The 27,816-nt window shown below is 35.8% G+C and overlaps 5 protein-coding genes and 2 long non-coding RNA genes across 14 annotated transcripts; 4 read left to right on the top strand and 3 right to left on the bottom strand.

The window, feature by feature from the left end:
- Positions 1-21: 21 nt before the first annotated feature.
- LOC104781356 (uncharacterized) lies at positions 22-1,359 on the top strand. 2 transcript variants are annotated; one of them, XR_766900.3, is made up of 4 exons: positions 22-385; positions 556-615; positions 1,002-1,093; positions 1,219-1,359. It is a non-coding gene; the product is annotated as an uncharacterized LOC104781356 (long non-coding RNA). The 2 variants fall into 2 exon arrangements; XR_015597492.1 differs by having other exon boundaries at positions 556-668.
- Positions 1,360-1,900: 541 nt separating this feature from the next.
- On the top strand, positions 1,901-4,478 carry LOC104781357 (uncharacterized). 2 transcript variants are annotated; one of them, XM_010506014.3, is made up of 6 exons: positions 1,901-2,883; positions 3,292-3,328; positions 3,429-3,662; positions 3,768-3,855; positions 3,996-4,062; positions 4,160-4,478. In XM_010506014.3, the coding sequence occupies exons 3-6, from the start codon at positions 3,530-3,532 to the stop codon at positions 4,211-4,213; spliced, it is 342 nt and encodes a 113-aa protein (XP_010504316.2). In that variant the 5' UTR covers positions 1,901-2,883; positions 3,292-3,328; positions 3,429-3,529; the 3' UTR covers positions 4,214-4,478. The 2 variants fall into 2 exon arrangements, with proteins under 2 accessions (XP_010504316.2, XP_010504317.2); XM_010506015.3 differs by having other exon boundaries at positions 2,612-2,883; positions 3,426-3,662.
- LOC104781355 (kinesin-like protein KIN-UC) lies at positions 4,469-11,301 on the bottom strand. 3 transcript variants are annotated; one of them, XR_015597491.1, is made up of 21 exons: positions 10,494-11,244; positions 10,125-10,225; positions 9,902-10,024; positions 9,629-9,814; positions 9,225-9,446; positions 8,988-9,126; positions 8,757-8,906; positions 8,533-8,621; positions 8,239-8,451; positions 7,956-8,090; positions 7,557-7,739; positions 7,292-7,471; positions 6,961-7,080; positions 6,715-6,843; positions 6,500-6,635; positions 6,303-6,395; positions 6,033-6,158; positions 5,638-5,763; positions 5,317-5,460; positions 5,096-5,224; positions 4,469-4,990 (listed from the first exon to the last, which is right to left on the bottom strand). XR_015597491.1 is itself a non-coding variant. In XM_010506012.3 (21 exons), the coding sequence occupies exons 1-21, from the start codon at positions 10,801-10,803 to the stop codon at positions 4,857-4,859; spliced, it is 3,165 nt and encodes a 1,054-aa protein (XP_010504314.2). In that variant the 5' UTR covers positions 10,804-11,301; the 3' UTR covers positions 4,469-4,856. The 3 variants fall into 3 exon arrangements, 2 of the variants coding, with proteins under 2 accessions (XP_010504314.2, XP_010504315.2); XM_010506012.3 differs by having other exon boundaries at positions 7,557-7,736; positions 10,494-11,301; XM_010506013.3 differs by having other exon boundaries at positions 7,557-7,733.
- A 405-nt stretch (positions 11,302-11,706) lies between these two features.
- LOC147946126 (uncharacterized) lies at positions 11,707-12,983 on the top strand. Of its 2 annotated transcripts, none has more exons than XR_015597059.1 (2): positions 11,707-11,984; positions 12,163-12,983. It is a non-coding gene; the product is annotated as an uncharacterized LOC147946126 (long non-coding RNA). The 2 variants fall into 2 exon arrangements; XR_015597058.1 differs by having other exon boundaries at positions 11,770-11,984; positions 12,085-12,983.
- Positions 12,984-13,519: 536 nt separating this feature from the next.
- Positions 13,520-19,241, top strand: LOC104781354 (vacuolar protein-sorting-associated protein 33 homolog). Of its 2 annotated transcripts, none has more exons than XM_010506011.2 (22): positions 13,520-13,679; positions 13,762-13,801; positions 14,098-14,178; positions 14,294-14,488; positions 14,598-14,708; positions 14,823-14,888; positions 14,961-15,068; positions 15,190-15,234; positions 15,512-15,568; positions 15,913-16,007; positions 16,379-16,430; positions 16,512-16,565; positions 16,788-16,850; positions 16,966-17,072; positions 17,247-17,369; positions 17,458-17,539; positions 17,650-17,720; positions 18,150-18,230; positions 18,453-18,510; positions 18,645-18,697; positions 18,791-18,884; positions 18,977-19,241. In XM_010506011.2, the coding sequence occupies exons 1-22, from the start codon at positions 13,627-13,629 to the stop codon at positions 19,064-19,066; spliced, it is 1,779 nt and encodes a 592-aa protein (XP_010504313.1). In that variant the 5' UTR covers positions 13,520-13,626; the 3' UTR covers positions 19,067-19,241. The 2 variants fall into 2 exon arrangements, 1 of the variants encoding a protein (XP_010504313.1); XR_015597057.1 differs by having other exon boundaries at positions 13,541-13,679; positions 16,501-16,565.
- A 128-nt stretch (positions 19,242-19,369) lies between these two features.
- On the bottom strand, positions 19,370-22,226 carry LOC104781353 (U-box domain-containing protein 14). The gene is made up of 4 exons (XM_010506010.3): positions 21,737-22,226; positions 21,228-21,344; positions 20,714-21,127; positions 19,370-20,622 (listed from the first exon to the last, which is right to left on the bottom strand). The coding sequence occupies exons 1-4, from the start codon at positions 22,013-22,015 to the stop codon at positions 19,537-19,539; spliced, it is 1,896 nt and encodes a 631-aa protein (XP_010504312.2). The 5' UTR covers positions 22,016-22,226; the 3' UTR covers positions 19,370-19,536.
- A 461-nt stretch (positions 22,227-22,687) lies between these two features.
- LOC104781352 (ras-related protein RABF1) lies at positions 22,688-25,228 on the bottom strand. Of its 2 annotated transcripts, none has more exons than XM_010506008.3 (8): positions 24,866-25,228; positions 24,548-24,630; positions 24,338-24,421; positions 24,089-24,183; positions 23,882-23,987; positions 23,356-23,445; positions 23,177-23,263; positions 22,688-22,907 (listed from the first exon to the last, which is right to left on the bottom strand). In XM_010506008.3, the coding sequence occupies exons 1-8, from the start codon at positions 24,888-24,890 to the stop codon at positions 22,866-22,868; spliced, it is 612 nt and encodes a 203-aa protein (XP_010504310.1). In that variant the 5' UTR covers positions 24,891-25,228; the 3' UTR covers positions 22,688-22,865. The 2 variants fall into 2 exon arrangements, with proteins under 2 accessions (XP_010504310.1, XP_010504311.1); XM_010506009.2 differs by having other exon boundaries at positions 24,548-24,627.
- Between the last annotated feature and the right edge of the window lie 2,588 nt (positions 25,229-27,816).

Raw genomic sequence — 27,816 nt, 5'->3', positions numbered from 1 at the left:
GACATTGATAATTTGGGCTTTGTTGGCCTTTTGTTGAAAACGCATCATTTTTTTTTTTTACTTTTCCGGCAGAATTTTTTTTTTATCCATTTTTTCTTCCTGACCGACAAAACAACTTCCATTGTTATCAACGACGTTCTTCCGTTCGCTTGATCTTAAATCCATATTTTTCTCGCGAGTTTTGATTCTTAAAATATACCTTCTGAACAAATGAACTACCTCTATAATCGTTTTCTGGTTAGCTATTAAATCGGAAAAGGAGAGAAGCTTCATTTAGTCGAATCGAATCGATGGGTGTGTTGGGGCCGGTAGATAAATCCGACAGTCGGATGATTCAGTTTTGACCCATGAGTATAACATATTCATCCTTAATTCAATTCGGCTGGTAAGTTGTCTATCATTCCAAATTGCTTTAATGTTAGATTTTTAAGATTTTATAGGTCTAAACTGTTTCTCATATAGAGATGTATCCATCTAAGCTTCCGATAGTATGTTTCTGTTTGGGTAAAGTTGTTTATGTGATTAGCCTTTGATATCATCTACATTTTTATGCAGTACATGTGGAAGCATATACAATCAAAACGAAGCACAATATATGAACACATCATAATATCAGTAAGATATGTAGTTGTGTTTTATAACATGTAAGCTTGTTTTATTTGGAAGAGGTAAAACTGATTGCTTTAGTTGTTTTCCATAAAACAAATCATGGATATCAAATGACATGTACTTTCATGTAGATCAGTTTATTACCACAGAGTACATGTTTTTGAAGCGAAAAACAGAAAGATTAGTTTCTAATCCATATTTTGTTTTGCTACAACATTGGACCTTACTGAATTGTGATTTCCCGAATGGCTACTGTAGTGTAAAGTAAATGTGTAAATACTCATCAAATATAAACACTAACATGGCATAATTACTCTTCGATTTGGATTGAAATAGTTACATTATGAAAATTTGGAACTAATAGAAATATAATGACCTGTTTTATGTATCAGCTTCGATTCAATTGTGAGGACAGGGTATGAAGTTTATTGGCTGTCAAGTTACTGATCACAGAGCAGAAGATTAAGAAGAATACAGTTAAAGGGTAAGTTATACTATTGTTTCTTTATTAATAGTACTTTCAGATATTTATTCTTCCTTAACTGTATTCTTTTTTAATTATTCATTCTTCTAATAATCCTCTTGCCAAACATGCTTCCTTGTATGAAGGATATACAACTCCATCAAATTCCCTCAGATCTTCGTCGCTTATTGGCCCTTTAAGAAAAGGCAAAAGAAGTTTGATGCATAAGTTACCATTAAACTTACTTGTAATAGAAGTTGTTCTTCGAGTGTTGATTGTCCTCTTTTTTCTTTAGGATGCTTTTTTCTTTAGGATTCCAAGTAAAAAACACAGGTATCTCTTCGAAAGTGAGTTTTCTTGCAACTTCACAATTAAGGTTGAGATCGAACCAAGCCTTATGTAGTGGAGAAGGGTTGATAGAGGACAGAAGGGAGAAAGTTTTAAAGGTATGATGATTGAACCTTTGATTACTAACATCGTATTTATAGGAGGGCTTGACGTATCAAAATGTAGGTATACTCTGGTTGTATAAGTTATGGAATATTCTGCAAAAGCCGATAATTGTGCAAAATGGAGTAGGAAAATATCTTGGGGAATATTTCGTATATATTGTAAAGATTATTCCAATTAATTGTAGAGTATTTATATACTTCGAATTAGGGAATCTAAGAAACTGTTATGGTTGTTTTTCAAATTTGCAAAGGAGATTGCTATCTTTCTAGTATATTGATGAGATTTTTTGCGAAATTTCGGGGTTAGTATTCGTGATATAGAGGTAAATTATTATATGGAAACCCAACTAATGTCGTTTTCACATGTTCTTTGTAGATGTTTGGACTTTGGAACCCATATAAAGTCCACCATTTGTCAAGTATATCCGATTTTGAAATTTCGGGTTTGTTTTTTAATAAAACCCGATTCAACTAACACTAAAGTCACTTTTGACCTTCTCCCTCATGTTTCTAGTTGTTGGCATAAGGGGTATTTTTGTCTGTAATGTAAGTTATACTTCTCTTTTACTATAATAGGGATATACATGTTATTTTTAATATACTAATCTTCACCAAACAGAGCCTTGGAATTTGTTATTTGTTCACATCAAGTCAAGTTTAGATAAATGGTTATTGAACCACACAAAACACATGTATTACACCTAATATACATTTGAGTTTTAATTTACTAATCTTCACCTACAAATTATAGTATTACTTTCTAAACAGAGCTTTGGAATTTGTTTCTCTCTTTTATCTCAACCATAAAGTTATAATGAATACAAATGATCATCTTTAACATTAAATGGTTGATTATATAACTTGAGGAAAAAATCAATACTACATTAATGATTTAAAGATTATAATTCATACATGGATTATCATTCTATTATTAGGTGAGTTATCAATTTGATTATTAAATAAGAATTTATTTTCTATGTCAAAAGAATGATTAAAGAAAACTTTAGATTGATAAACACATGTGCCAAAAGTTTTCAACCTTGTCTGCCAAAATGTAATAAAAGAATGGAGCTATCTTCTCCTATTCACATCCACGTAAGATTGAGATAGAAACTTGAGCTGCGTGGGTCATGCTCAATTGTTTTCTGTCTCATTGACCCAAAGATATAGATCTGGATAGTTGTGTATCTATCCTTATTTACTCATCAACAAGTAAACTCTTTAATTAATTTTTTAAAATTCTATTTTTGACTCAAGATCTAAATTATTTTTCCTTTACATATAAAAACCTAAAGGAAAACAAAAAAAAATCAGTTTCAATCCCTCCACCAATTTTTCTGCTGATACTTCCCCATTAAGGTAATTAAATCTCTATCCTCTGTTTTTTTTTGTCTTTCTTATGTAATAAACTTTCTCTTTCTGTCACAAATTGGTTGGTTTCTCCTTAGAGAAAGATTTGGATCTTGAAATGCTTTTGATCTGTTTATTTTGGATCTTTAATATATACTTCACCGGAAATGCCATTGTTTGAAATCCCAATATCATTCCTTCTTCAAGAAATAATATAGAACAAGTTCTGTTATTGCAAAATCTCTGATTTTGTTTGTTGCCTTATATAGATAAAAGATTTGGTAACGGATTTGAACGCAATGTTTTAAAAAGAAAGATATTTTTTTCTTTTCTTTTGCAATGAGTTTGGTGTATATGGTTTGGATCTTTCTTTCATAATGTGTTGTTTGTTGTTTTCTTTTCTTGAATCTTCTCTAGGGTTTTCCATAAGCTGATTGATGAGGATGTCAATGAGGTAAACTAAACCGACACCTTTATCTTGTAATAGGTTCATGCTTTTTTTTTTTTTTTGTGAATGGGGTTTTTAATTGGTTTACTGTTGTTTCTTTTAGCAGCTTGTGTGGAAACCTTTGATGTTTTTGTGTATGTGGATGTGAATTGGTTGGTATAAAAATCGGGTTTATTCGTAAAGGAATGATCATTCGATTGAATAAGAATGGAGCTTTATACTGCAAATTGTCTGTCCACCGAAAACAAACCTACTCTTGAGCTTTCAAAATTAGTCAAAGAAGAGAAAACCTTGGTGAAAACGAACTCCGAAAACAATCTTACATTACTTGTGAATCATGGTACATGTAACACGTAACCAACAGAGATTCCAACTTATTGGTTCTGTAAATTTAATTTTATATATGTTCTTGAGCACTATCTATAAGCATCTTTCTTGATCACAGGTGCAAAGATGTGGCAAGAGAACAGGGAAAAATGGGTGGGAGATCAATCTCGACAAAGAAAAAACACTGCTAAGGATCAGATAATAAGGTATGATTTGTTTGTTTCATCCAACATCTTTAAGCTCATTTGACAATCTTTTTTGCAGTGTAAATGAATCGGAAGAATGATACTCTAATAATGATCAGTAAAAGTAAAGTTTTCTAAGACAATTCTTGAATCTATTGCAGCTGGTCTACTACATATGAAGATCTTCTCTCTACTCATGAACCTTTCTCTGAGTCGATTCCTTTACCTGTAAGCTTACTTTAACCTCATTTTCTACCTGAGTTATAAAATTAAAGAAGCTAAAATCATTCTTGTAATCTAAATTTCCCATTTGATCTTTATGTAGGAGATGGTGGACTTTCTGGTCGATATTTGGTACGATGAAGGCCTTTACGATTAGAAGAATCTAACAATGCCATGAACTAGATTGACAAAGAACAAAGAAGGATTGATTCATTTGAACTTAAATCTTTAGGAGTTGTGAAAACATCTACAGATATTATGAAGAACTATCTCTATTTGTTATATCCATATCTCATGAGAAGAAGACTGTGATCACTCACATAGTCCATCTTTAACATTTATATGATTGTTTAAAAGGGTTGAGAAGGAACATTGATTGCAAAATGGATTCCCTAATAAGATTTTGATTACGTTTCAGCAAAGTAAAACATAGTATTAGTAAGCAGATTCAATTAGAGTTGAGTCTCGTCGGTGTATCAATCTTACATTGGAGAATTGTTCACACCAAAGGAGTCTCGATACACATATGATCAAGAACGCATGGAAAAATCATGAAAACTGTTCACAAAAATTAGCAATGGATTCCACATCCAACGGAGAGACTATACAGCATCAAACCAGTTCTTACAAACTAACATTCCTATTGTAAGAATCTTAGCTGTCTCTCCTCGATTGTCGTTGTCGTCCATATATGTCATCCCAATCACAAAGTCAATCTAATGACATTCTCACAGACTCAGCTACGAATCTGTACCACTCGCCAGTTATGTTATGTACATGTCTTTTCTTTCACCTCTTGTTCAGCTTGAGAAGTAAGGGTTTGTTTTGAGTATCTTCTTTGCTAAACTGCGAATATCATCTCTACTCGACTCCACAGATATTCTTACAATCTCTGTCACGCTTCCTGTCCTTTTGAAGTCATTCGCATTTTCCTCTGCATCGAAAACGAAAGAGATACATGTATTAGTTATATGTTCCAACATTTGATAAAGAAAGAACTGGGCTCTTCTAGATATCAGAATGTCAAAGTGAGTCTTACCATTTTGAGCTAAATGGCAAAGCGCAAGCTCGATGTGACGTTGTGTTGATGCTGACTCAATATGTGAGTTTGAAGTCAACCACTCAAGAGCACCCTCTTCCAAGAGAAGAGAACGACCTTTTCTACGCCCTGTAACACATAACATCCTCTTTAAGTACTATAGCGATTGACTCAGGTGTGCAATTTGTGAGGCAAATTTATAAGCAAATATGACTACACACCTTGCATAATTTCTCGAGTTTCACACTTTGCAAAATTTGCCATCCCTCTAGCCACTTGAGCAATGATATCTGTGTTTCCAGATTGTGCCATCGTGAGTAGTCCTTTGATGCCTTCCTCTTCTTTCAGCAGTTTAAGAAACTTCTCTGTATGTGCAAAACACGACAGTATATAGAGTTAGATATGTACTTAATAGCATCCCTACACAAAACATCTTCCATTATATGTTCAAGTGCACCAGTGAATACATGCAATGATGCAGATGAATATAAATGTTTAAAACTGGAAGTCATCAGAGCCGGTATATATAATCTTGTACTCACCGTTCCCGCATAAATTGGCAAGTGCACCAGCTACCATTCTTAGAGTCTGTGGATCATCTGTTTTAGTCACCATCTTCGCTAGGAGTTGAGCACCTCCTTTATTCATTATTAGATCTTGACTCTTCTCTGTAGTGAATAAACCAATGCAAACATGTAAATAAACAAATCACATCGTTTTCATTCCAAATTTAATAGCTTGACGGCAGGGAAAAGCCATGGCACCAAGAACAGTGCACTGCAACTTACAGATCAAACACTCAAGCAAACAAGCATTGTAAAGAAATGACACAACCAGAGGGGACCACTATTAGCTCTGCTTCTCGTTAGTAAGTCAAACTGGTCTTATGAACAATAATTTCATAAAAGCACTTGGACTGGCAAGAGAAAGTGCTCACCGTTCATTGCCAAATTAGCAATTGCACCAGAAGCCACCCTAAGAATTGTTGAATTTTGAGATGACTGGACTAGCATAAGCAAAGCTTCGACACCCCCTTCCTCCACAATCTTCACCTGATTAGCCTCTACACACATACATACACATGATGCAAGTCAATTAGGTGCAGTGACAAACAAAGAGAATCCGTTTGTCAAGGCAAAGTGCCAGATATTTTAACAATTGAGAATCCATTTATAATAGCAGAGGGAACTAAAAATTTGAAGTGCACCTTCGGCGGCTAGATTAGCCACCACTTTTACAGCTTGAATTTGAACTTCCAAGTCTTCAGACTTAATGAGTTGTAATATCTTCTGAATTCCGACTGAAATCAAAGTAGAGATGGTGTTAACTGGATTCCCCACAATGAAACGAAATAGAACATATGTCTGAGCTAAAAAGAGCTCAATCCATGAGAAAAAATTCTACCTTCTTCACAAAGCCTCGCCATGGTAGCTCTCTGACCAGATAGTGACTTCTTTAACCCTTGTGATCTCTGTGAGCCTGTTAGAGCTCCAGATTCCGATGACACTTTTGAAAGATCTTCCTTCAGATGTCGCTTTTCCTGTGGAATGAAATGGGACTTAGCAAGACCATGAAGTGTATACATGTGAAAAAGGTGTAACAAGCTTATTGTAATTCACCTCAACAACATTTTCACTTTCCCTTAGATTCTTCTTTATTTTGGAAAGCTCACTCTCCAATTGCTTTCTCTGCTTTTCTTCCAAAAGGAGCCTTTCCTTCATATCCCGAACCTCTTCACCAAGTTTTTCCTATGCAACACAAATTTTGATGTACATTTAGACATATTCATCAGCAAAAAAGGAACAGTTGGATTTTGAATATGACCAATCTGAATAAAAGTAAAAGCAGACAATTAAGCGTCACACCTTTTGTTGGAGAAGATCATCGTAGTCTAATTTCACTGTCTGGAGTTCATCTACTGTAGATTCATACATTTGTGAAAGTTCTTCTAATTTTATCTTGAGTTTGTTCGTCTCTTCATTTTCCTGACCCAAACCAAGAAAAAAATCATTGAAGACAGAAAACTCTGCAAGAGCTCAAGCACAAATAATCAAGGTAAAAACTGTTCATCTTCAATATTTGAAAAAAAAAAAAGGATAAATACAATGACCTTTTGTCACACTCACCTGAAACATAAAGCTGAAAGTATCATATGCTTATTGAGATCCAGTTTTAAAAATAAGGTATAAGCCTAACCTGTGATAAAACTTGGTGATCGCTTAGAAGTCCTTTCATTAGTCTAAGTTGCTCTTCTGCAGCGTTAGACCGAGCATCTTCATCTTCTAATTTCTTCTGCAGCTCTGCAATTTTAGATTCATATGTGTAAGTGGTTTCCGCAAGTTCCTTTTGATATTGATAGTTGCCCCTCTCTTGTTCCTATTGACACCAAAAAATACCATTCAGTTTGAGTGGAGAACTAATGCATTTATAAGGCATCTGAAAAGGTGTCATGTTAACTAACATGAATAGACTTCTGCTGTTTACTCAAAATATTTTTCATTTCATTCAATTGTTGCTCCGCATTAGTTGACCGAGCTTGTTCACTCTCAACACGCTGAACCAGCTCTGCAATCTTTTTCTCATATACTTGACTGGCATCTGCAAGTTTTGCCTCATATGCTGAATTTTCCAGCTGTTGCTGCTACTAACAATTAAAAGGATACTGTCAGAGCCCACAGCTCGAATGTATATATATGTGTTCTTGTTTGGTAATTACGTTGTGTATTTGATGATAGGCCTTTAAGAAAACATCCAAGAACTTCCGCAAGTAGTTAACAAAGACAATAAGAGAGAGGTATTGAATCCAAAAATATTTTGTAAGTAGTTACCGGGGAAGTACTTTATATGAGAGATAGTGTACCTTGGTATTTTTCAGTTTCATCTCTAGTTGTATAGCTTTGTCATGCATTAGATCACACTGATCTTTCTGCAGTTGCAATTCCTTCAAAAGTTCTTTCATGCAGAGCTCCAAGCGAGCGTTTTCCTTCTCCAGGAACTGTAAGTCAGATTCAACCCCCACAATATAAACACCAGATATAGAATATCATAGGGAAATAGGCATCATATCAAGAAACTGGAAGATTATTGAATATCAATTACTCTAAGTAAACTAAGAGTAGCCAATCAATCGAAGAGAGAAATACCTTGGACCTTGTTATGGTATTTTTTTCTGCCTCAGCGAAAGAGTTTTCACATTCTCTCAATCTTTTTTCCAACTCGTGTTTCTCACTGTTTCTTAATTTGTTTTGTCTTTCAACTTCTGCAGTAAGATGGTCCACCTGAGTCTCAAGCTTCCGACACAAACTTTCATAATCGAATTCTTCTTTAAGCTTGACCATGTTTACTATTTTCATAGCCTGTAATGGGAGACATGGCAAAGAAGTCAGAAACTAGAGATTCTGCAGGAAAAAAAAAAGAGAAACATTAAAAAAACTTACCCTTTGTCCGAACATGATTGTGCTAGTCGTTTCTGCATGATACCGTGCTGATGGCCCAATTGTTATTATAAGTGAAGTCCTAGCAGAGCCTATTTGTTGAGAGACAAAAAACCATATCAGATTTTATGTAACAAGGAAGATATGAAAAAATGTATAGACACAGAAGTAAGTCACGCTTATGAGTTCTGTATCTCGATAGGTTAAGAAAATTTTGGTAAACTAACCCCCAAAAGAATCACGAAGAAGCCTTGTTAGCTTAGAATCTCTTGTTGGTATATGAGAACTGCCTTCAGCTAACGCATTTATGCATTTGCCTAGGGAGGTCAGTGAAAGATTAATGAATTTTGCCTCTTCAATCAAGTGGCCATCAGTGCCTTCAAAAAAACAAGAAATAACTCAGCATAAACTACCTGATATAACATGATTTGTTATATAAACAGTGAAGGAGTTCAAACCAGATTTATTGATTCTTTCTGAACCAGCAAGATCCACAATTAGGAGTTTGCTCTTTCTAACTCTAGGAATGCCTTTATCTCCCAAAGATTCAGGTTTTGCCTTTTCAGTCTTTTCATTCACAGCCTGCCTAACGTAAACCTGCAAAGAAGATACATTTCATTAGTCGGCAGACACAACACATGGAACCTGTTGATGAACAAGAAACCATTTAGACCAAATATTATAAGGAACCACACCGTAAGAATTGCATGACTACGTGAGGATTCTGTATTCATCTTTGTATTAGCTGCATGGCGGTTTGTCTCGCCGACTTGCAAAACCTGCAAGAAATGGTCTAAATCTTGAATGTTGACTACTGTAGCGCCTGGTACTGATACTTCCCCAGTCTTTGCATCCTCATTGATTGAAATGTTGCTTTTCTCAGGTGCAAGAAGATCTTGTATCGTTTCCATATATAACTGTGGAGTACAAGAAGAAAAGATAAAAACTAAGAACAGATCTTGTATTATCTCTAGAACCATTTCAAAATTCACAAGGTTTCCATTTTCTAACTATAATTATTCAACAACAAGACAAGCATCTAAGCACTGAAGTAATACTCTCCATGGAAACAAGGAGAAGATGTGCAGTGTTGTCACACCTGCAAATAAGAGATCTCCACGGAAACAGAAGCAGAAGATGCGTTCTGAAGTATGTCTTCTAGAGCTCTAACCATAATACCACGCTCAGCTGCATCATCTTTACCAATTTTTCCTACCGTGTAAGTTTTACCAGTACCAGTCTGACCGTAAGCCATAATAGTACCATTGTATCCACTCAGAACACCCTACAAATTCAATGTAGTAAATATCAATAATCAAAAACATATCCTCAATACCTCAATATATAAACTCTACATGATATAGTCTCTAACCTCAACAACAGGTTTTGCAACTCCTTCATAGACACGCTTTTGCGAAGCTGTATCTGTAAACACTTCGTCAAATTTATAAGACTCAGAATTCCAGTTGTTTTTCCTCAACTTAAGCCGCTTTATCTTCATACACACAAACACAAAAAAAACAAACACTTTCTAAGTAACTTAAAATACCTTGAAATCAACTTATACTATATCATATACCATCAATCTAACTCACTTCTGGTTGTAACTCAACAAGATCAGCAAAGTCAGCATCCGAGATAAGCTCCTCTCCATTTCGAGGTCTAACTCTTACAGAAACTCTCACCCTCCCAGGATCTGAAGACAAAGTACGAAACTTTAACATATCAATACCAATTCAAAAGGATTAAACCAAAGTTTGTTAAAACCCAAACCGAAGCCCCAATTCGAATTAAAATCTCCAAATTGACTGTAGCATTACCCTAGAGCAAAAAGTCAAATACTTTAAGCAAATGAAGGAAAAAAAAACTCATCTTTCAATTATTGTGTAATCGTACAGATACACCAAAAGTGAATAGGAAGAGAAGAGAAGGAGAAGGAGGAGGAGGAGGAAAGGAGCACAGACCATTGTCGTCGTCGAAGTCTTTAGACTGAGATCTGCGGATGGGAGTACCGGAGCGGCGTGTAGAAGGAGAAGAGGCGGAGACGGATGAAGCGTTGGAGACGGAGGAAGAAGCAGAGGGTCGATCTTTAGGGCGAGAAGAGTGAGCTACTCCTGGAGCGATGATTGAGGTTCTAGAAGGCAAATTCAAGGAAGAAGAAGAGAGAGATACAGAGTGATTGCTGTTTGGAGGCAAATGCTGCTGAATCCGCTCCGCCGCGTGTTTTGCCGACGATCTGACGGCGGAGGAGGAGGAAGAATATGAAGAAGTCATTAATTAGATGGTGGCTCGTCACGAAGCACGAAAGGGCAACGAGAACAGTAGAGAGAGAGAGAGAGTAGGAGACAAAAGAAAGAGAGAGAGGTAAGAGATTGAATCAAAGAAGGTAATTTGAAAATTTCGTGGGGGAGGTGGAAGAAGAGAAAGAGGGAAGCACGACGACGACGACTGCGACGAAAATGGGTTCCCGCGTTCGTGGGTCAGTGGGTTGACGTTAACCCGGTTTGGTTTGGTTTGGTTTGCCATTCTTCAGATTAATTTTTTGGTTTGGTTTGGTTTGGTTTGCTTCGATATTCCGATTGACTACTAGAAACAATCGAATTAGACACAATTAATATGGGGCATCTACGACTACGACTACATCAACATCCCCCAGAACCAATTAGTATTATTGTACCTTTAGGACAACATAACAATCATTAAAACAGTGGCATAAAATATTGATAACCGTGGTCTGGTCGGCTTCAACTTACATAAACTCCATACTTTGACACCTGTGATGAGTGACATATTTGTACCAGGCTACATATTCCTATCGTCTTCTTGCTATCATGTTGGTACGTACTGTACAATCCTTATTTCTTTAGTGCAACAAACAAAAACAGACCATGTTGATGTTAAGTAAGGTGAAATATCATCAATCATCATCTTTGTGATTTTCAATTTTTTTTTCATAGGAAAACAACAATCTCATCTTTAAAAATGTTAACATCATCATCGTAACATAATTTAGAGATTGGATTTATGAGCAAAATAAAATATTTCACCATTCTGTTTCCATAGTTTATGCAACTTGTGACTGAATTTTAACATCATGGCCCATATATGAAGCCCAGAATGAGGCCCATTTAGTGATTGTAATTGTCATCTCCACCGTGTTCTTCATGACGGTTTTGAAGAGGAGGAGGTTCGGTTTGCGATTTGTTCATATTAAATGTTTGGTTTGGTTTGGTTTGGATCGATATTTCCATAATTCGATAATTCCGATTTTACTAAAATTTGGGGAGAAGAATCAAAAAATTTCAAGAAGATCACACAATCTTGAAAAATCAATAAAGCAAAAGCATTTTGGAGAGATCGAAATCGAGATCGAGCGAGTCGCAGAAGCTTCAAAGCTTCAATTTTTCTCTGGATCCGAAGCGAGAATCGATGGTTGGAGGGCTGGGCGCTTCTGGGTAAGTAACCCTTGAATAATTTCTCTTCCCTTTCTCCTTTTTATAACACAGAAACTAGGAATCCAATCCAATCTTGAGGGTTTATGTATGGACCTCTTAGATAGTCAACACAGCCTTGATGAACCCACCAATTTTTATGAGAGTTTTTCACCAAGTATTGAACTAAGTGATGAATCAGAGCGTAGAACAAGAAGGAAATGGTCATCCACAGATGATGTTGTGCTGGTCAGTGCGTGGCTAAACACGAACAAGGATCCAATAGAGAGAGCCTTTTGGAGACGCATTGCATCTTATTGTGCATCAAGTCCGAAGCTTGCTGGTCAGGAAAAGAGAGAGCCCAGTCATTATAGGCAGAGGTGGAGGAAGATAAGTGATTCAGTTTTCAAGTTTGTTGGATGCTATGAGGCTGCTCTTGCAACAACAACAACAACAACAACTACTCAAAGTGCCCCCCAGAATGAGAATGATGTTATCAAGCTGGCACACGAAATTTACTTGAATGATCACAAGGTGAAGTTCACCATGGAGCATGCTTGGAGAGAGCTTCGACATGCTCCTAAATGGTGTTCATCTTCATATACTAAAACGACTGCACTTGCAAAAAAGAGAAGAAAGTGTGAGGAGCGTTCTGCACTGTCTTCAAGCTCCCACCCCCGACCACTACTAAGCCATGGAGAGGATGAAGAAGCAACAGGAGAAGACAAGTCTCTGTTGGAGTTTCAGATGGAAGAGAAGCTTAGTAAGCATAAATTGCTTGACACTCTCCTTACAAAAACACAGCCACTTAGTGAATTAGAAATGGCTTTAAAGAACAAGCTACTTAATGACCTGTTGTCAAGCTAATATATTTAGTTTTATGGAGTTTATCTACTTTGAAACGATCAAGAGATGTTTATTGTAATTTTGTGTTGCAAATCAGTAGTTTCTGGTCTTTGAAAATATCAGTTGTAGTATGAGTTTATGTTCTTTATCAATAGAGTTTTATTAGAGTTTCTGTTCTTTGACACGATCAAGAGATGATTTTGTCTGATGTGTTTTTGGACTCAGATCAAGAGATGTTCCTTGTCTCAGATGTTGATCTTGATGTTGTTTGTGTTAGATTGAGAGGATTTGAGAAGACAAGAACGAAAACTGAAATATTCATTTACATGAAATTTTTTGTTTACAAATCAAGACAAGATTGGTTTATATAGTTAACAAATAGACACGATAACACAATGACTTGATGGCTCTCTAGTGAAACATTACTAACTGCAACGTTTAGACCAAAATGTTGCAACTGTTGACCAATTTCAATTATCAACCAACAGTTTGTCTCGGATGTAACGTTGATCTTGAGGTCTGAGACACAATAAAACACATCAAGATCATGATGTTTTCATAACATATACATGCTTATATGAAAATATATTTTACCAGACTGTTTTTTTTTCGCACTGATACCACCAAATCCCATAGTTACGAGTTACGCGACACTTAAAATTGAATTTTAACATTATGGCCCATATATGAAGCCTATTTATACATAACAAGGCCCATTTAGAGATTTTAATTATCATCTCCACCGTGTTCTTCTTCTTCCACAGCGGTGGACTTAACACGGTGCAGGAGAAACAGCGATCAATCATCTCATCGTGTCTCAATGGCGCAGATCCCCAACTTGGAAAATGCTCCTCTCAATCTCAAATCCATTAGGTGAGTCAATCATCATAATTCAATGTTCGGTTGATCGTTTCTTCTTCTTCTTCTCCTCTCTCATATATGTTCTTTAATTCAGGGACAAGTCTCAGAAGGAGCTCGTAAACTTACTCAAAGACGTAAGCCTCGTTACTCTCTTTTTCATATGATTCCAAAAGGGTTCGCTGAGAATTGTCAATTTTAGTTTTTTTTTTCCTTTGGGGATCAATAAATGTCACATATTTGATCAAACATATCTCTATTGAGAATTTGAAAAAAACAAAAAAAAACGTCCTTTGTCTCACACTTGTACTCTGAACTCTTCTCTTTGGGATGAAACTACTGGACCAATGTCGTACCATTGAGAATGAACTTGGGAGATGATTTACAGATTCCTCAAGACTTTTTTCTTTCTATATGGTGACTTTGATTGTAGATTCGTGGAACCAAGTGTCTAGTTATTGATCCAAAGCTCAGTGGTTCCGTCTCATTGATCATCCAGACGTCTACCCTCAAGGTAATTTGTAAAATTGAAAATGTTGAGAAAAAGGAGGATCTTTTATAGGTTGAGTTTGGTTTTAACATTAGTGTTGGTCTGATTTTTTTTTTTTTTATCTTTCTTTGCTTAATAGGAACTTGGTTTGGAGTTACGGCATCTTTCTGCGGAACCAGTTCAGACTGAATGCACAAAAGTTGTTTATCTTGTTCGCTCTCAACTCAGTTTTATGAAATTCATAGCTTCTCACATTCAGAATGATATTTCAAAAGCGATTCAGAGAGACTACTACGTTTACTTTGTCCCTCGTAGTTCAGTTGCGTGTGAGAAGGTATGTGGCTCTATTTGGTCATCGTCTTATACAATGTCTGATTGTGTTTGCTTGTTTTGACCACCTTTTGAATGATGGATGAATAATTATTTTATTCTGCTAATTTCAGATTCTAGAACAGGAAAAAGTGCATAACCTGGTTACTGTGAAGGAGTTTCCTCTGTATATGGTTCCGCTAGATGAGGATGTGATTTCATTTGAGCTTGAGCTCTCTGAAAAAGTGTGTAGAACTCTCATGGGTCCAGTTCTTACTTATAACTTATGTGCCCTTTTCCTTGAGGCCTTAGAATTAGAGGTTTCCTATTTATCTTGTTCTATGGTTTTTGAATGATAGGACTGCCTTGTGGATGGGGATGTTAGCTCACTTTGGCATGTTGCAAAAGCCATACATGAGCTTGAGGTTTGTTTCTTTCATTGTTCTTTACATTAGGATCCACACAAATACTAACTCATGACTAATTCTTACTCTTAGTTTTCTTTTGGAGTTATATCGAAAGTGAGGGCAAAGGGCAAAGCGTCAGTTCGTGTTGCAGATATACTAAACCGCATGCAAGTGGAGGAACCTGTCAATTCGAATGATGTAAATTTTGCCTCAAACAGTTTGATTGTTATACTATTCAGTGACTCGGCTATCCTATATTTGTAGAAGATGTTTTAGTTTCCATTTTCCAATATTCTGAATGATGTTTGTTCTATATTAGGTGGGAAGGCCTGAAGTGGATACTCTCATTTTATTGGATAGAGAGGTAAGATTATTATGTGTATTCCTGTTATTTTAAATCCTAAAACCCAAAGATGTCCGTCAAGAATTGAATTTTAAAGAGTCCTGTCTGATGTTAACATTGGAAAGTTATTTGCTATGACGCAAACACTGGATTTGGAAATCTGCATAGAAAGGTTAAGAGGCAGAGATATTTGTTACAATCCCACTTATTCGGACTGGCTGATGCCTTTATAATGCATACTTGTAAACGATGTATTTACATGGCGCTATCAGTTTCAAATATTACTTTTCTATTTCAGGTTGACATGGTTACTCCTATGTGCTCCCAGTTAACTTATGAGGGACTGATAGACGAGGTATTGAGTAGATTTTTTCCGCAGTGCACTTTTTTAGTCTCTTGAGGGAGTGATTGTGACTTTATGTATCATAGTATTACTAGTAATCTCAGTTATATTGATTGTTTTTGGTTACTCGTCTCATAATAAAGTTTTACACAAGTGTGAGAGCCAAATTAATTCCTGCGGGCTTTGTCATTATCCTGCTGAGTTTTTGTACTTTTCCCGAATTTGGGGAAGGTAAATTTGGTGTAGAACTATTTGGTTTCATTGGCGTGCAATAATTACTAACAACAATACAAAATTTGGATTTGAATTATGGTCGATTGGGTTTTATGTTAGCTGACTCCTACGTTTCTTTAAAGTTTTTGCATATCAGTAATGGAGCTGTCGAAGTTGACTCATCTGTGATGGGTGTTCAGCAGGAGGGAAAAAAGATGAAAGTTCCCCTTAATTCAAGGTTAGTTGCTTAGCTCATATATAGATTCATTCAATCGTGTGAGACAAGTGGGGCTCTTTTTGTTTTACTTTACTAATGATTTGTGAGAGAATATGATGCATAAAATGAATTTCTTGGATTGGATAGGCACAATGTTTTGTTACTAGTCCCATGTATTATTGGTTATGCACACAAAAGAGCTTTCTAAACTGATAGCTAGATTAGACTTCCCAAGCTATCTGTTGTGTATCTGTTTATTTCATTCCAGAACTTTGTGTGGAGTGAATTTATGAATGTTGACCTAAAAACGAAAATTTGTTTACTAGCCAACACGTCCAGTTGTAGGAAACGTTTAAGTGTTAACTTTATCTCTTGGATGCTTAATTTTACAGTGATAAGTTGTTCAAGGAGACGAGAGATCTCAACTTTGAAGTCGTTGTACAGGTTGACCTTTGGCCTTTTGGCTTTCATTCTTTATGACATGTGATTCTATTTCCTCATCTTCCAGACGCAGTATGATTGCAGGTTTTACGTCAGAAAGCAACAACCATGAAGGATGACTACACTGAAATTAATTCTGTACGTTTTTCTCTCTTCCTTTAGTAGTCTTGTTTCATGGTTGAAGTTATGGTAAATACATATTTGTTTTCTAATTTCTTAGCCATCAATCAGGAGTCTTCTAAGGCACATTATTAGTTTAAGCCTGAAGAGAACTAATGATCAATCTATTCATACATTCCCCCCCTTAGATTAGTAGTTGGACCCAGATTTTGAATCGGGTATGTTTTTTTTGCTGCACAGACCCAGACAGTTTCTGAGCTAAAGGACTTTGTTAAGAAGCTTAACTCATTACCAGAGATGGCAGTAAGTATCGTCTTGTTTTCTTTACGTTACTTACTTCCTTTTCTATTATCTCACAGTTTCAGACCACAATTTAGTTTCACTTTATCCTAATCTGTAATGGTATTTTCTTTCCCAGAGGCACATACATCTTGCCCAGCACCTGACGACGTTCACATCTAAGCAATCATTTCTTTCGCAACTTGATATGGAACAAACACTTGTTGAGGCAGAAAGTTATGACATGTAAGTTTCTTCTTAAGGAAACACTTCAATTGTATTTAAATCTTCTATTCAAGGAGATTTCATGACTCCTTTTAATACAAGGGATGTGAAATAACATTTTACTTTGATGGCATAATGAATATTAAATTTTATGGTATGATTGATTATTATTAACTCTCTAGTTTTTAAATGCAGATGCTTTGAGTACATAGAAGAGATGATCCATAAACAAGAGCCTCTCACTAATGTCTTACGTCTATTAGTTCTATTTTCTGTTACAAACTCAGGGCTACCTAAAAAGCAATTTGATTATATAAGGCAAGTTAAGCTTCCATCAGGCCTTCTGTATTGTATATTTCAATTATCTTTTTTTAATCAATTCTTGTCTTTGGGTCTCAACTTCCAGAACGGAACTCCTCCACAGCTATGGATTTGAGCATGTGGTCACATTGAACAACTTGGAAAAAGCAGGATTGTTGAAGAAGCAGGTTTGGTTATTCTTTGGCTTCCGTTTAGAATTGAGTTAATTACTTTTACTCTATGGTTAGGTAAGTTTGACATTCTACTGGCCCGTTGTACCTTCGTTTGGTTCCGACAGGAATTTAAAAGCAACTGGCTGACAGTGAAACGTACACTGAAACTTATAGTTGAAGAAACTGATAAGTCGAGGTATCTTCTTTTGCGTTATGCTTTCTCTACTGAATACATGCTATACTTCATTGATTTTGTTAATGGGATTAAGCTTATGAAGTATGTCCAGATGTCTAGTCCAGAAATATGCAAACTCGAAAGCTCTATTTCCATTCCTATATCTGCAGATACCCTTCGTAATCTATAATTCATGATCTAACGACAGCATTGGCTCTATTCTTCTAATGCATGATCTAACAATACAATTGGCTAAATATTCAGTTTCGTAGCATTTGTATCAGTTTTTCCTTGTTTGTGGCTAATGCGATCATGCTTTTTTCATATGGTACATTTTTGCTTTCATTTTGTGTCTGCATAAATCTGATTTGCTAGGTCTTGCACCAAGTTTTATTAGTGATGAAGTGAAGTGCTTATATCATGTCGATTTCGACATAATTTCTTGTGCAGGCATGATGATATTGCTTATGTCTATTCTGGATATGCTCCTCTTAGCATTCGTCTTATCCAACAAGCTATTCATTCTGGATGGTTAGTATGTTCTTGCATTCTATCCGAAACTTTTGCCTATGTAGCCTGTTAAAGTAACACTTTCGCTTTCCTAAATAAGAAAATTACATGATGCAAAATAAAAAACTGCCGGAACTTGAGAAACCTTTTTTTTTCTTTTGCACGTAAGAGAGCTTTTACTAATCCATAATAGATGAATGTTGAAAGAAATTGGTTTATTTGATGACTCAATCTACCTTACAGGCGCCCTATGGAAGACATTTTGAAACTGTTGCCAGGACCACATTTGGAAACTAAAAGAGTCAGTACAGTTCCTCCTTTACCCAATTTAGAGAGATAAAATGAAAAGGCTTCCATATATGTTATGCTATTATAGCTTCTCTTTTCGACTATTTGTCGATTGCAAATATATCACTATATACCTTCTCTGTGCAGAGTGGATTCCCAAGTAGTCCATCAGTTGATTCATTGCATGGTGCTTCAAATGGGTAAAAATTTTGCTGCAACAAATGTAGTTTCTTCAAAACGTTAAAACATTGAACTGTTTTAATGGTGAGGGGTTTTATGTGACATCATCATAGGGTTGCTGATGGAAGACGCTCAATCATTCTTGTTGTCTTCATTGGAGGTGTAACATTTGCTGAGATCTCTGCTCTACGGTATCTCGCCTCGAAGGTAATATGCAAACTTCAAGAGCTCATTATTAAAAGGTAACTCGTTTTGTCAGCTGAATCCTCCAATCTTGTGTCTGCATAATTAATTTTCAGGAAGGAATGGCTTATGATTTGATTATTGCTACAACAAAAATCGTCAATGGCGCAACATTGATAGAAACATTCATGGAAAAACTAGGCTGATTCGTAACAGAGTATGTTTCATCTTTTTCTCTTTTGAGCTTGTGTGTGTTGATTTATTTATTTTTTTGTATGTCTTCTGGATCATTTTGGTTGCCGACTGAAAATTATTCGAATGTTGTAGAGTATTCCAGTTTATCTTTTTGGAGTGAGATACAACATGATCTTCTTGTACAAATTCAATGATGTTTTCTTGATACATCTTTCATAATTAAATGGACAAACATATGATTTGTATTAGATGTGTAAAAAAACGATACCAAACTTGATAAAATGGACCTAATAATACTTGAAAACAAACGCAAATAAAAATAGGTTTGTTTATAAATATCAAATAAAATTATACACAAATTTGAGTCAATAATTACACATAACGTCATTACATAAGATTACTTTGTCAGACTCAATCCAAAGTTACCTATACACATACCCTACACTGAAACAAACAACAGCATTCCACAAGAGCGAGGCTTTCATGAAACAGTAGATACTACAACACCTTCGATTTGCTGAATGAGCTCCAACAAGCTCGCAGCTTTCCTCTTTGCTCTATCAGTTCCATTCTCTGTAAGTTCCTTCAAGGCAATATCTGCACCAACCTCTCTTGCTACATTTAGCCTCTCCATATTCCCAATACATAGATACCAAAGTATTGCTGCAGCATTTTCCCGGTTCCTCGGTGACCCTGTCCTAATAATATCAACCAACACAGGGATCGAATCTGCTTCAGCTATCGCTGTTTTCCCTTCTTGGTTTGTCGAAAGAATAGCTAAAATGGCTAGAGCCTCATCCACCATTCCGCCACCTGCATCTTTCAGTAATCTGGTCAGAGGATCAACAATACCGCCTTTAACCGCCCTTGATTTGTTCCCCTGGTATATGCATAAATTGAAAATCGCTGTTGCAGCATCTTTTTTGCCTCTTCGGGTTCCTTCCTCGAGCAAGCTTATAAGGGCTTGGATAGCTCCAGCAGCACCTATTGTCACTTTGTTTTCATCTATAACAGATAAACTGAAAAGGGTTGCAGCTGCGTTCTCTCTAGCCTCCATGCTTCCGTTTCTAAGCACTTCTACTATATCCGTTATGGCTCCTGCATCAACGATGGCTCCTTTGTTCCCTTCATTTATAGAAAGATTGAGAAGAGCCGTCACAGAATGTTCTTGTGTCCGAGGATCTGGTGAGGATAGAAGATCTACAAGGTATGGTATGGCTCCAGCTTCAGCGATACAAACTCTGTTATCCACGTTCCTCTTGGCTAGTAACCGTAATTCTCCAGCTGCAGCTCTTTGCTGTTCTGTAGTACCGTTGTCCAATTTATCTAACAAGGAAAGGACAAACGCTCGATCACAATCTGAAGAGCTGCTTCCTCCTAGTTTTGTGGTTCTGCAGCTCCCTTGATTTTGCGGTAACTCAATGCCGTTGCTTTCACACCACAGAGCAATGAGACTCTTTAACACGTAATTCGGTGTTAATCCAGCATGCAAAAGTGTCTCCTGAGATTTCGGACAGGTTTTATGACCAGCATCCAGCCACTTCTGAATGGATGATCTTTCATATGTCTACAAGGTCAAAAAAATCAGCTATAACAACAAACACACAAGTGTAATAATCAAATTCACTACAATGCACAAGGAACTTGCAAAACCAGACCTGGCCAGTGGAGACGATAACAGGATCTTTCATCAGTTCAAGTGATATCGGACAACGAAAATACTCTGGTATAACAGGAGAACGATGTCTCGAAATGATTCGGTTGCCGGTGGATGTATCGGGTTCTGAACTTTCCATAGTTGCACAGTCTACCAGCTTTTTAAGAAGTGAGGACATCCTTTGGAAATAGTCATCAGGGTCCCCATCATATGAAAGAAAATATTCATGTATTGCATGCGATTCTTTCTTCAGCTCATCGATGGTACTGAGTTGGAGTTCCTGTGATAGTCTTTTGAGGATTTTAGGGTCAGGATCCATCACATTCTCTACAATGTCTAGATCATGGCTAAGCTGTACATCAGACTCATCCCCTCTTTCTTTTGCTCTCTTGAACTGAGAATGCAGAAGCTCTACCTACAAATTCAGAGAGCAAACAGATTTAACCAACAGAAAGAAAGAAATAGAAAACTCTCTGAATCTTCAAACCACAAAAACCATATGCCTTGGGAAATACCTGTTCTTTGACCTCCTCTGATACCTCAATCTTATCATAAGGAATCTGACTTAACGCTGCTTCTATCTCCACTGTCATGTCGCGAAACTTCTGCACAATAGAACCCCTATCGAAGACCTGCCAGCAGAGAGAACATGGAAAAAAGGGTCTCAACTTTTTCATTCAAGGTGAATTCTTGGAGCTATAGAGACGGTAGTGAGCTCACATACAATAAACAAATCACACAATTCTACATAAATCATTGATCACCAAAGCAATGACAACTACAATAACATATTTTTGCAGAACATCAAAATACATAAGACGAAATGCTAGTGAATCTAAAACAATATGACTCTTCACCATAAACGAGAATAGAAAGACAAAGACAAACAGCAAAAACCCTAAACACCAAAATCTTTAAAACCCTCGAAATAGAAAGAAAACAATGGAAAATTTGCTAACTTTGCCAAAGAGTTTACAAATAATAAAAACCTTAAAGAAGAGAGGCAAAGTAATGAGTGGGTAACCTGAAAAAGCTTGCTTCCTCCATTGACCGATCGAAAAAGCTCAAGACTTGAATCAAGAGCGATGCTCATAACCTCGAACCCTAGAATCTGATCATCCTCCAATTCTACATTGACGTCAATCAATTCCTCGAAGAAAGGGCTGAGAAGCGTGATCCTACGAACAAGATCGCCTTGGATCCTCCCAATGAAACCCCTCGAAGACGAAAACCCAGAAATTGCTTTGACAGAGTCAACGATTCGACTCATCAGCTCCTCGTGGGAACAATTCGTTAATCCCATCTCTTAGATTTTGCTCCCCGGGGCTTCTCAAAGGGGTTTTAAAGAAACAAAATAAGAATCTCCTTGGTGAAGGAGGAACAAATACACATTACAGTTTATTATTACAACCAAACGTGACAAAGAAATACGTGTTTGGACATGAAAATGTCACTTTTTGTCCATTTTCAGACCAATCAATAATGACATTAACAAGTTTCTATTTTAGTTTGTCGTTTTTAAGTTTATATATCTAAGCATTTGATCTATATTATTCATGTTTATTGTGTATTTTAATTGAAGTTGATCAAAACAAACATAATATTAAGAGAAGTCAAAACCTTCGGACCACGACCTCTGAGTAGGTCTAGTTATGAAGAATCGTCTCATGTGTTGTAATGACCGTTTGTATGTAGTGGATGTCTCAAACCTGCTTTAGTCTCTTTGAAATGGTCAAGTTATTTCTTAATTTAGGTTTTTATTGAGTATAAAAGTCAAAACCTAAATTATGGAATCATCTCTCTCTCATGTGCTATGATCTTTGAATCTACCTGTTACTAAATTTGCCAACAATGCATGCATTGATCATTTGAACTTCGAAGTAAGCTTTACTCTTCTCTACTTCTGATGGAATCACATGAACCCTACTCATATATGTACTGATGATTCATTGCTTAATTTAACTTGGGTTTTCACTTTTGAGGTTCGCAATATATTCCCCAGTTCCATTCAACATCAAATCTTCACATTATACAACACACATATAGAGAATTATTGTTGTTGAACATTACATTTAAAGTATGAAAAGATTAGTAGTACGGAAACAGGTTTTCTTTGCTTTCCCTGAAGATGAGATGATTCAGCAACACTCCAATCATGACGAAGGAGTAGGACGAGGTAGCCTTTTGCCAATTTCCTATCAGACATGTACACTCCCAACAAGTTAGATCCATATACACCAAAAACCATGTCAAAATAACTTTTATAACGCTCGTTTTCAACAAGTTACTAAATGGAATCCTGGAAGTTGCTAGAAAATAATAAGATAACACAATCAGTAACCAAAGATCTCACTGCCTATCACATTTTCATTCTCCATATCCAAGGTAACGGATGACAAAAGCTCAGTAAATGCATATGACAAGACCATAGATCATAATCCAGAGGCAATAAAGATATGCTTACCTCAAACAGTTCATTTATGTTATCTGCTGTCTTGGCTGACGTCTCAATAAAGAACATGCTGTTCTTCTCTGCAAGCTCCATCCCATCCTGTTTTCAGAGAAAATGTGATTTGCGCTGAAGAAGCAAGTGACAACAAAATGGTCTACTGAATCTAGATGAAATTTTTTATGCATACTCACCTCAGTTGGTACTTCTCTTTTTTCATGTAGATCAGCTTTGTTACCAACCAAAGCCATAACAATATCTGGGCTTCCATGCTTTTGCAATTCCTATCAGATTTAAGGGCAGGGGGTAAACAACAGCACTAGAGAAACAAAATGTTAATATCCTTCCTACACGGAGTTGTACCAAATGGTTTCATGGTATTGAGCCAGGGTGCACATTAATAGGTCAGAAAGGTCAGAGAAGTCGACAAGTTGCTCAACAATCACAGTACGGTATCCTAGTATATTCTATGTCTGAGTAAAAAAAGCTGGCTTATGTTTGGATATATCGTTTCCTCTGAGTGGCTGTCATAAAGGATGGCAAGTCACTCGACTATATCAGCAACAAGATAGCTGCCAAGTTGGAGGAATTTGGGCAAATCAATGTTACAGTCATTTCAATTTTCACTCTTCCTATGGTTCAAAAATTTTCAGCTCAGAAGCGATTGCATGAATCCTAAGAACATAAAGGAAATGGAACCCTTTGAAAATGAAAACATACCTTAACCCAATACTGTGCTTTCTTGAATGATTCAGGGCTGGTTATATCATATACAATAACAGCAACTCCAGCTCCACGATAGTATAGTGGTGCAAGAGCAGAATACCTATAAAATGAAGTGAATACAGATTAGTCCTAGCAAGCAGGCAAAGCGTTTATATAACAAACTAAGCACACACAAAAAAATCTGCGCAAAGGATGTAACACCTTTCCTGCCCAGCTGTATCCCATATTTCAAACTTCACTGTGGTAGAGTCTTGCAAGGCTATTGTTTGGGACAAGAACGAGGCTCCAACAGTTACCTGATAATACATAACTAGTAGTTTTAAGATTCAAAGCAGATAAGAATACTGTTTATACCCATTCACATGCCACATATCAGACCACAGAGTTCTAAAAACAAGTGTTGAGATAGGTCAATAAAAGACAATTAGATAACAAGGTTTTTTTACTTACCTTAGATGTAGCATCAAACTGACCTCGTACAAATCGAAGGACAATACAGCTTTTACCGACCCCAGAATCACCTAATAGAACTAACTGCATTCAAGTGAATCCAACAGTAAGTGGGTTTGTTGTCTCTTGAGATCTCATGAATCAGTCAAGCAACAAAAGCAGTCACAACATCTCTTAATAAAAAATGAGAGCAAAAAACAATAATGGCACCTTAACACGTAGATTTGTGGCATCAGCTGAAACAGCATTCTCAGAATTGTTAAGACCACTTAACGTTCCAGAGTTCCTCTCTGCTACTCACACAAAACACAATAATCTCCAATTAAGACGATTCGCAAACCCTAACACCCAATAATCAAAATCCCCAATTTTTCGGGAAGCTTCTCTAATTCAACCCCAGATTATGAAAATTGGTGATGATATTACTCGAGGGTCTCTAAAAATTCTCAATTTTGATTCCAAAATCGGGAAAGAAATAAAAAAATCAACAAAATACAGAGAGAACAAAAAAAAAAAAAAAAAACTTGCCTGGAAGAGAAGCAGCACATCCCATAATTGACCCCTAAATAGATAATTAAGGAAATTACAGCTGAGAGATGATCGTTTCCAAGTTTTGGTCGCCGTTGGTGGCGAGTTGAAGACGACGACGACGACGAAGAAGAAAGAATCTTCAAATTAAAACTTTTGAATCGATTTTTTTTTTATCGTGCAGCTTGACTCCTACCAACGTTTATCGAGTTTCTTTTTTTCTTTTTCTTTATTAAAAGGCTCTTTTTAGGGAACCAATTTCCAAATTATTTTATAGATCATGGATGTTTTTTTTTTTTTTCAGATACATGGATTTTTGCATTTTCCACACAGTAATAATTTGTGAACAAAATTATTTACGTCATTTATTTAGAGAGAACAAACAAAAATATATATCAAGAAAAAAAAACTCATCAATTACAGTACGTAAATAGTGATTAGTGAAAACTGAAAAGTGAAAACCTAATAAATAATTAATCATTAAAATAATTACAGTTTTACTGTAATTGTTCTAAAATAATTTGGAAATTGGTCAAAGCTTCAGAAACCAGTATAATTATTGGAAGACAATTATTTAGTTAGTAGTTACGGTACCAACAAAAAGAAAACTGATTGTTTAGTTATTGTCATTATTGGTATTTATTAGTATATAATATGACTGTTTGCTCGGAAACTCTTCGAGCATCTCATATTTATCGATTGCAATTGAGAGCACAACATAAAACGTTTTCTTGTGAGAGCTTTTTTTTGGACAAAAGTTGTGAGAGCTAAGAAAAAACAAATTGTGTTGATAAATTCTAAACAACAACTTTATCTATAAATTTACTTTTTTCTTTTTTTTCTTTCATATATTATTTAACATTGCTAAATATTATACACGAGAGTACAAACACAATTAATTAAAGAATACATGCATACATGGGTTTTATTCAAGAAATAACCCAAGCATAGAGAGAAATATATATATATATATATATATTTGAAAAAGAACAAGGGTGAAAATTATACATACAAGCATATCAAATTCATGAGATATTGTAGGGGATTCGTTACTTCAAGGCTCAGGAATGGCTTTCTCTGTTGTAGAACAAAGTGTTGAACCTAAAGGATGACTGTTAATGTAGCGGCTAGGAGCTGAATTAAAGTGAAATCCTTTTGGCAAACAATCGTTCACGGATCCACCGCGAAATGCGTCTTGTTCACCACCGCTTGTGTAAATGGTATTCGTGCTCGTGTGCCCTGGATTCTTGAGTTCTAATAAAGGCCTCGATGCACATACAAAGTTTGTCCGAGGAGAAAAAATGAAAAGAGACATATAGAGCAACACAACGAAGGAAATGTAGCTCGGCATTTACTAACTGAGTTTAGCTATCAACCTTTGCGCTATAGTTTCTTGTGTTCTTGATGGGGAAGATTTATATATTATGGCTCTATATGACTATATATATATATGTGTGTGTGTGTGTGTGTGTGTGTGTGCATTTGCTTGTGATCTTTGTATTGACCAAGTTACGTATGTGTATTCTTGCGTGGTCGGCGTCGAAATAGAAACTTCGAACACTTTTTTGATAATGCTCGTGCTTCTCTTTACTCCAAACCTTCTCCAAACTTTGATTTTTCCAAGTCACAATTCCACGTTACTATTCGATTTATTTCAACCTACGATTTTTAAAAAGAAATATGAAGAAAAAAAGGCATAATCAAACTATTACAATAATAGTTGACAATAAAAAGGTTTATACTAACAAAGAAAAATCTGAAAGTAGCTAGAAATGGTTTAGTGCAATTATACTTGCTAACAAAACATTAAAATTTAGATTTTGTATAAGTGTCTACGATTATCTAATGGTTAATAAATACATAATTACGAAATATTTATATATATTGTGTAATAATAAGAAAAAATATATAGATATAATTGAAAGAAAAAAAAATTTGTCCGACGTGGATAATAGAACTGCAGATCAAAACATGGGAAGAGAGGGAGAATCTAATTGTACACCTAAATTAGATCCTAAAGGCTGATCTAAAGTTGACAAGTGTTAAATTATTAAACTCATGCTATTAGATCTTCTCTCTGTTTACTACAACTACATAATCTGTGAGATCTAACCATCTAAACCAATAAGAGAAAAACATCTGGATTATGGAACCAATAAGTGAACAACATGTGGATGATGATGACACGTCAAATATTGTAATCTCATGTCTAATGTACCGGTTACATGAGTGAGTTGTCCTTGCCACGAGTCCCAAATGTTTCTCTTACAAACTATTGATGACTCTATGCTTATAAGTTATTTTGCTCGAGAATCCTATGAAAAAAAACTGTATCAAAATTTGTATCCGAATGATTAAAACTTCTTAACCAAATCAAATTTCGTTTGTTTTTGGTCTGTAAATTTTTTGTTACAAAGATTAAAAGACCAAAGAATGATGTAACCAAATCTTAACCAAACTATTCTTTACTACTTGGAAAAAGCAGAGCTTACCAAAGACTTGATGCATCATGATGCTATATATAATGGAATATTCTATTTATGTGGTATAGTAAATGATGTTTGAGCCCAAATTTCGTAGAGAGAGTCGTTATCTGCAAAGAGTTTCAAGATGATGAGATGAATGACAGTCATTGTGGAAAATGTAATCGTTTTGTTTTCTATGCCGTTTACACATTAATTAGGGTATGCATACCACAGTCCAATGTTTTCCATACCAAAATATTGGTATGCATTGTCCGGTTTACACCATACTGTACAACCATTCAAAGCCTTAGTTGACCAAAAAAAGTATATATATTTAGGTGATAATTTATAAAGCATGCACTAATACTTATAAATGAAACTCCAAACATAACCAAAAATAATGAATTCAAACACAAACCCATCCTTTAGTAAATAGCTGGTTGACAAAGACAAACTACATGACCCAATCAAAACTCATTTCTAAAA

Source organism: Camelina sativa, chromosome 4 (genome assembly GCF_030686135.1).
Source record: "Camelina sativa cultivar CO46 ecotype springtype chromosome 4, ASM3068613v1".
Lineage (NCBI taxonomy): Eukaryota > Viridiplantae > Streptophyta > Magnoliopsida > Brassicales > Brassicaceae > Camelina > Camelina sativa.
This window is presented reverse-complemented; position numbering and strand designations above follow the sequence as displayed.